General features: G+C 38.8%; 1 gene segment (V, D, J or C); it reads left to right on the forward strand.

Annotated features, from left to right (window-relative positions):
- The first annotated feature begins 530 nt into the window (after positions 1-530).
- Positions 531-7,191, forward strand: LOC106737809 (T cell receptor delta constant-like). The segment is given in 5 exon segments: positions 531-748; positions 3,840-4,121; positions 5,189-5,257; positions 5,581-5,697; positions 6,462-7,191. Coding segments are annotated over 4 exon segments (477 nt in total).
- Positions 7,192-8,336: the final 1,145 nt, after the last annotated feature.

Genomic DNA, 8,336 nt, shown 5'->3' on the forward strand with positions numbered 1-8,336 from the left:
AGGTGTCAGGCAACTAGGTGCTTTTGAAAAATCCCACTAGTATCTTACCTGCTGCTTTCAGATAAGGCTAGATTTTCAAAAGCTATGTCTTTCACATTGAGATTGTTAAAAAATACATTGAAGTGATTTACTCCCCTAACTCCTTATTTTACTGCCCTGATGCCTGGGCCATCTTTCTTATCAATGGCCTAGGCAGGCCAGAGAAAGCATGCACCTTCTGATGGCTATTTATTCCAGAATCTCCTCCCTTTGGTCCTTGTGAAATATTTTCTTTGGATGAGAGATTCTGCCTATTTGCCATTGGTCTGAATCACATTTATCAAAGGATTTTGGCTTCCCAGGTAAGAACATGCCTTTCTTCAGAGTCAAAGAAAAAAAACCTGTGTGGCTTAGAGTAACAAGATTTCTAGAAAGGCTCTGAACTTATTTAATCTGCTTTCAGCTCTTTCATCTCCTCAAGAACATACACATCAAAGCACACAGCACAGTGTGAGAAGGCAACCCTGGGTGTTTCACACAGCGTTGCCTGTCTAACCCACCTAGGGAAGGTTATACTTGCCCACATGCTCTCAGACAAATCTCTATCCATCATTTCTCTATCTGATAGGGAACCAAAAGGAGATCTCACAGCTGGTATATACAGGGGTGCATCAATGTGCATACACATGGGAGAAACTAACTGCTTACAAGAGTCTCTGGAAAAGGATAAGAGGCTCCCAAAAATCCTGTTTTTGGAGAATGGCTCCAGGTAAGAATGATTTTATTTCTCAGTTGTTGATAATATTCAATTGAGGGACCAGATCTTCATCTGGCATAAATTAGCATAGGGTGGTTTTTCTCTCTAGGGCTGTACTAATTTAGCCAAGCAAAAGTCTAAGGTAAAAGTATTCAAAAGCAACAAAGTTAAAAACTTAAATAACCTATTTAAAAAAATAACTTGTTCACCCAAAAAGCAGATTTGTCCCAGTGGGATTTTCAAACCACTTTAGGGAGAAAGGCATTAAAGTTACTGGGAATTTGGTGCCTCAGTCACTTTTGAAAAAAGAATGACATTTATTCCTTTGGGCAAGACTCTTTGCGTTATTTAAGTACCTAAGTATCAACTGGAACAACTTTTTAAAATGGCAGTTAGGCAGCTATAGGCTTCTTCAGGAAGAAAAAAAAAAAAATCTATATGCCTACTGGGCTAAAAACTTCTTTTTTTTGCTAATCTGGGAAATTAAAATGGAAAGTATAATTCAATCAACACAGTAAGAAAGTTTCACCTTTCCTTCTTTTATTTGGGAAATACTAACAGTAATGGAAATAAGGAAGGTACGAATAAGCAGTACAGTTCATAGAAGCGTGGTGAATACCTGTGCAGAAGAACCCATTTGGAACTAGTTAAGAAGACTAATTATTCATAATTTCTATTTCATTGGAGTGACCAATAGCTCTCCAAAAGGACATGGAAAGCAATATGTTTGGGAACAGATTTTATTTGGTTCCACAACATTGACTTTGCACTGTATATGCCAAATTAATTGCCATGTACAGAGTGTTGAGAAGGCACCTGCCTTCTTACACTCTTTCCATCCTGCCCAGAAACAATGTTTTGCAAAGAAGTGCATCACTGTGGGGCTTGGGAACACCATGACACAAATACTCCAGGAGCCTGTATAGAAACCTGGAATCCTAAAACCAGTATTTTTTTCTGGTTAAACACATGTTTTTTTATAATGAAATCTGAAGTGTGGAAGATTTATGCCACCTTTTTAGTATTTGCTTCTGTAACCTTCCCCTTAACTCTCAGATAATCATAAAAAACACAGCATATACAAGATGTGAAAAACTGACTTCGTGATTGCCATTCTAATAACAAATTGTTTCATTTAACCTATGCATATCTGCACTGAAATATTGGCAGAAGAAACTACATCTTTCAAGATTCAGTGAGGATTAAAATGACACCTGCAATTTCTTTATCCTTATTTTCTTAAGTGAGGTTTTTATGTAACTCTGTATTGCTGTGTATGCTGATTCTTCAGGAACAGAAGTTACAGTAGATGCAAGTAAGTTCTTGACTTTCAACTCTTTCCAAAGCTCTAAAGAGAGCATTCACAGACTATATTTTTAATTAGAAGTCAAAGCATATTAAACTTTCTTTCTAAAATGTAAATGTTCTAGTATGAAAACTGTTTTTATGACTCACAAGCAACTATGGGTCTAGTAGGCATGTTTTATCAAGATGGGACCAGATCCTTAGCAAACATAGACTACTGTTACTCTGTTGAAGTGGGCCAGGCTCTCAGGTGGTATAGATCCATGTAGCCCCACTAGATAAGGACACATCTCCAGCTGATTTAAATTAGGAAAAAGGATAGACGACTATCCTCATTTGAATCCTAGGAATTCATCCCTAGCTAGAGTGGCACTGGCACAGTATCCTGGGTACATGAGGCAGCTGGTGCAAGATGGATCAATTCTTAATGGTGTCCATGTAAGTTTGCAGATTTATACTATCTAAAGAACTGGCTCACTAACTCCAAATATGTCTGCAAATTCTAGTCAAAAGGAGAGATTTGGGTGTGTCTCCATTTGCGATTTTGTTTCTTTTAAAATTATTGCTATTAGCTTGATGCTCTCTCATATTAGTGTACAGTAAGGAAAAACATGGTAGAACACAGTGGACGCATCATGCAAAGTCCTCTCCTGCTTTGGCTGCTACTTTTTTTCTTCTTTAAAAAAATAAAAATAAAAATCACAAAGTCAAAGGCATTTTGATTTTGAACATCAGTTGACAATTACTGCTTTGCTAGAGATTGTTTTACACAATCTTCTAAGTCTCCTTGTCAGCTGCTTTAAACCAATAGCTAGTCTAACAGCTTACATTTTTGTAATTTATCTAAGTTACATGTAGTAGAGCCTGAGAAAAATCCTAACCAATTCTCATAATTTCCCAACAGTTAACCCTTTAGATATTTTTGCAAAGAGTTATTCCATCTTCTCTTATTTTTTCTTGGCGAAGACAAACTCAATTATGATTGTATTCTGGTCCATGTTATTACTGAATCCAAAGGCAACAATAACAGACACACAATAAATAGAACTTTTGATTCTAAACATACTTGGTAAATTTTTTAAAACTTGTCTAAAATTGGGGGAAGAGGGGGGAAAATACATGTTATTGTCCATCATATTAGAAATATATATATTTGAGGGTTAGGGGGCAGCAGTACTGATTGCATTAGGCAAAATTTGGAGATAGGAAACTTTGGACTGGATTCATTGATATACTCAAGCTGTTTTAAGTCTCTGCAGCATTATAGGACAAACTAAGCCATCTTAACTAGCTGGTTAAGATGGATTTGTTGCTGCTTTGAGTTGCTGGAATGAAACAAAAACAGAGAGAATCTACCAACAAATCTTCCCATAAAAGTTTCTACCTTCAGCTTAGGGTTTGTTTTGTGTTAGCTGGATAACTGGTCTTGAAAATGGGCATTTAGAAACTCAGCTCGCCATACACTAATGAAGAAAGATAAAGCCTTTAAGCTTGGACTGTCAGGCCAACATTTTCAAAAGTGACTAGTAATTCGTGATAAGGAGTTTTCAGTGCATAACTTGAGATATCAAAAAAAGAGGGTTGGGATGCTTTGAAATGCAATGTTCCTTAAGGCACTTCACACTGGGTACCCGAACACTGAAGCTGATAAATATCACTTCTTGGAAGTTGTGCTCTCTACCTCTAACCGTATCCCTAAACGTGTTATGTGCGATCACTTTTTGCTGAAGCCTTTACATGCTTGACAATTGACTTTCTGTACCAAGACATGCGTAACACATTCAATTATTCCTTCCAGCAAACCCAACGCCTTCCCACCCTTCTGTCTTTATTCTGAAGTCACAAGACTCCAGCGGTACAACTGCGTGTCTAGCAAAGGATTTCTACCCCAAAGAAGTGAAGATATCGATGAATCCTGGCAGCCCAGTTCTGTATGAAAGAGCTGAACCTGTCCTCACAGCCAGAAGAAAATACGGCGCTATAAAGATTGTCAACACCACACTGAATGAAGACGTGCATTGCTCAGTTCAACACAACAACCAAAAGATTGACAGGACCCTTGCATCAGAGAAACAGCCAGGTACAATTGGGTGAATGAGAGGAAAATGAGTCCTTACATAATCTTTAGCATTAGGCTGGTTCCTCAGGTGGTATAAATTGATGCTGTGTCACTGAAGGCAATGAAGCAACACAGGTTTTCATCAGCTGAAGGGCCATGGCAATAATCTAGCATCCTCCTCCAGAACAGACTCCTACTTGGGGATTCTTGCCAGGAGGAATTTGCTTTTCCCTTCCTTATAGTTGGCTTCAGTTTAACCCCAACTTGAGGTTAAACTGAAGCCAACTTTTTGCAGTGGCATCCAGCCTCAGTTTGAAGATTTTCCATTTTGATTTTTAAAGCTCTGCAACAGGGCTGAACTTGAGATACACAATCCACTTAGCTGGGTTTGGGGAGGGAGGTGGGGAAGCCCCTGAAAAAACCCTAAACACATTCAGCGATACTACTTATTTTAAAAGTTACCCTCATCAGTTTTTCCAATTTGAAATTAAGGATGCAGGGTAGAGTTTTTAAAAGATACACAAGGGTCAGATGTACAGAAAGTACATAGCTATTGTAAGTATTTAACACCTACTCCAAGTCTTGAGAATTAGATACCTAACTTTTTTTCTACACCGTTATGTGCCTGAATTCCTTTAAAAGCTGAATTTTCAAAGGAGCCTAAAACCAACTGAAGTTACATGAAACAAACAAACAAACAAAAATCTTTGGCTCCATCGTACCCAAATAACTTTTGAAAATGGAAGTAGTCTCCTAAAGCACTTCTGAAGATCTTGTCATAGATCTTGTCAGTTTATCTTGTGGACAAAGGAACCCAAACATGAGTCCTCTCTTCCTATGACCATGTCACCTATTAACCTTCTGTTTCATAAGCAGAATAGATAATCACCTGAAGATGATCTCTGAGGGTCAGCTCTCAAACTAGGGTCACTTTCTTCAAGTCAACAGTTCTGTGCAGCTACACAGGCTGAGTATCCGCATCCAGGTCCACAAAGCTAATTGGATCACAAAACCCTAGTAATCTATTTGATTCATTCATCACTGAAGGTCCAAATCTGGCATTTCTATTTCATTTGTTTTTCATTCAGATTTCTCTACCCTGGCACACACTGCAAGTGTCACCGAGGCCTGCAGAACTTCAGATTCCAGCCTCCAAGGTCAGTTTAAAAAATAAGTGGAATTAATTATAGTGCCCAAATTGCTGCCGAGAGGATGGGCACATGGATGTGGCATTAGGAGGCTTGGTAATTTCCTCCCCTGCTCTTTGCCAGTTCCCTTCCAGCTTTTCTTCTCCTCTGTGTTTCCAACATGAATGCCACCACCGCAGAAACCACAGACTTATCCTTTGTGACCTCTACAGAAACATCCCGTATCCCAGAATCAAGTACCTCCGATTCTAAACTGATTTTGCTCACTTCCCTTCCTCCCTTCAATTAAACCATCTCTCTGAAAGCCATGATCTCCATTGTTCTTTTTGCAGATGAAGAGATGGAGAAGACAAACACTTTGTCCATCACTATTTTGGGGCTGAGACTGTTGCTAACAAAGAGCATCGCTCTGAACATGATTATGGTAACCAGATGCATCATGTTTTGAGGTAAGAGGAGGGAACCAGCAGCACTCCTGTGATACTTAGGCCCTTTTCAATTCTTTGAAATGCAAGCACAGACTGCATACAAGTCAAAAGGATTACTCAAGACCCCATGGTCTATTCCCCCTCTCCCCATGCCATCTCCACCCCATCTCTCAATTTACATAAGGCACTTAGGCTTGTATTTGAAATAATTTGTTAGTTCTTTCAAACTCCCCCCCCCCCCCCCCCTTTCCTTTTGGCCTCAATTACTCAGCTATTCCTTTGGTTTACAGTGTCTATTTTGGATGCTATTCTTGAAAGTGCCCAAAGGAATTTGGTGCCCAACTTTCCATTGGAAGGCAGCAGAGATGGACTACCTCCTTCCCTCTGGCCATTAGCAAATTCCAGTCTTAAGGTGCTTGGGGCAGGAACATCCTCTCGTTTCATTGAACACAGAATATGGAGCAAACACGTTATTTGCATTGGGATTCCTGTCTGTTCCCATAATAAGGATTATTATGATTACAAAAAAACTGAGAACCATATTCTCAGAAAGGATTGTGCTTCATCAGTCTTAGGTGGAACCGCATGTTGCCTTATGAACGGCTTCTATTGAATCAATTCAGTGGGAACTCAGAACGCAAGGTATGGGATCCCAATCCGATCAAGGTCAGCAGGTTTTAGATCAGAACTAAAACGGAAATAAACTTGGGAGAATAGAACTGAGAACTGCTGCTACATTACAAACAATGTCAGAGTTTTTCCTTGTTTTTTTTCCCCCCTTGTAGCTTGGAAGGAGCAAACCAATAACGGTCTGAAGAAAGGATCATCCAAAAGCTACCTGAAGGGTTAAAAATGGAAGGGGAGTACTTTCTAATATTTTCACTGCTATTTTTATATAAATCAAACACACTTTTAGTAAAGTTTTTCAATAGACAAAGTTACTGAAGTCTACCAAAAACCAGGTTTTCAATTTTTTTAAAGCTTTGAGAGCATTTATGATGTAAACAAACAAGCTTTCCTAACATTTTTTCCCACAATATAACAGATTATTTAAAACAATGGTGAAAGCTTTTTAGATGTTGGTATGAAATCCAAGGCAGGAGTCACAAGTTTTGTATTTCACATACACAACACCAGTTTAAACCAACATAATTTCTCCCAGGCTTTATCTTTTTTCTCTGGTATCAAGATAATGAGTGCCATTTATTGTTCATAGCTGCCTTGAAAGAACCCCTCATTTTCACAAAGGAAAAAAACAGTTCTTCTTATATGTAAACTAGTTCAACCTTTTAAACTTTCCATTGGTATTTTAAAGTTTAAGTAAACTTTTGCAACATACCTTACTTGTAGATTAATTGAGCTTTGGGTTAACGTAGAGCTAATTTTAGTGTCTGAATTAAAGTATTTAACCAAATTGTACCAAATGACAACATTTCTCTGATGTCTAATTCTTGCTAGAGCGTACTGATCTTGTTATTCAAATATACAATACTTTGTAAATAAACTGAAACTTAACTAAAAAGATTTGATTTTTATTTGCAGTTTTAGCCGTCTTATAGTTCTGTGCACAGAGAACATGCCAACTTCAGCAGATGCATTAAGAGTTACATTCCAGTTTAGACCGATTTAAGTGCAGAATGTATTTTAGGACCCATCTAGCCTGCACACAAATCTGGCCAGGAAAAGGTCCTCTTACAGACAATGTTGACAGAAACACCCACTCAAAAAGTGACATGCTGGAACCTGAAACTTGAAAGTATGCTTTTATTTTTAATTTTTTTAGGTTTCCCCCCATATTTTGGGAAAAATATTTGAGGGTGCATTTACTGTTAGGTGGGGGGTGTGGGAGGAACACAATTTTTTGTTTTCAATGAATACAAGCATTCTCTGCATACATTTTCACTTGGTTAAAACTTTAATTGTCAATAAGATTTTGACCATACAGCTCCCATTGCCCATAACATTCAGATTTGTTCCATCTAGACAGATATTCTGTTCAAATCTATTGACTCCATTCAAACCGGCTTACAACAACTGATCGCTTAAGTTCAACTGCAGTTGTATTTTAGTTTATAAAAACAACATACACGCACTTATCTAACCTTCTCCCTTCCTAACACTCAGCAATTAGAATTTAATTGCTCAACCTAAGTGGCAGGGTAACATCGTTAAGTATCAAATCCTTCTTGACACGGTATAGTCCTAATTCATGGGGATATCCAGCCTTTTTCTGAATGCTGCCCAGCTCCTGATATTAGTGATCCCTTCTGTGGGCATTTAAAAGATTTCATAGACATTTGGGCTGGAACGGATCCCGAAGGATCATTGAGTGCAGCCCCCTGCCCCAGGGGGAGGAAGTCAGCAGGGATCATAGGATCCTGGCAAGATAAGCATCCAAATTTCTCTTGAAGGTGTTCAATGTAGGTGCATGAACCACCTCCGATGGCAGGCTGTTCCAGACCTTGGGGGCTCGGACAGTAAAGAAGTTCTTCCTTATGTCCAGCCTGAATCGGTCGTGGCGGAGTTTGTGACCAGTAGAGGGAGATCCTAGTGCGTGCCTACCTCAATTGTACTAAAATTGCAGTGACTTCTACAAGCTAACTGCTCAGTGTGTGTGAGAGGGAGCCTGTGCATGTTTAGGTGTGAGACTGAGTGAGCCA

The sequence above is a fragment of the Alligator mississippiensis genome, chromosome 7 (assembly GCF_030867095.1).
Source record: "Alligator mississippiensis isolate rAllMis1 chromosome 7, rAllMis1, whole genome shotgun sequence".
Classification (NCBI taxonomy): Eukaryota; Metazoa; Chordata; order Crocodylia; family Alligatoridae; genus Alligator; species Alligator mississippiensis.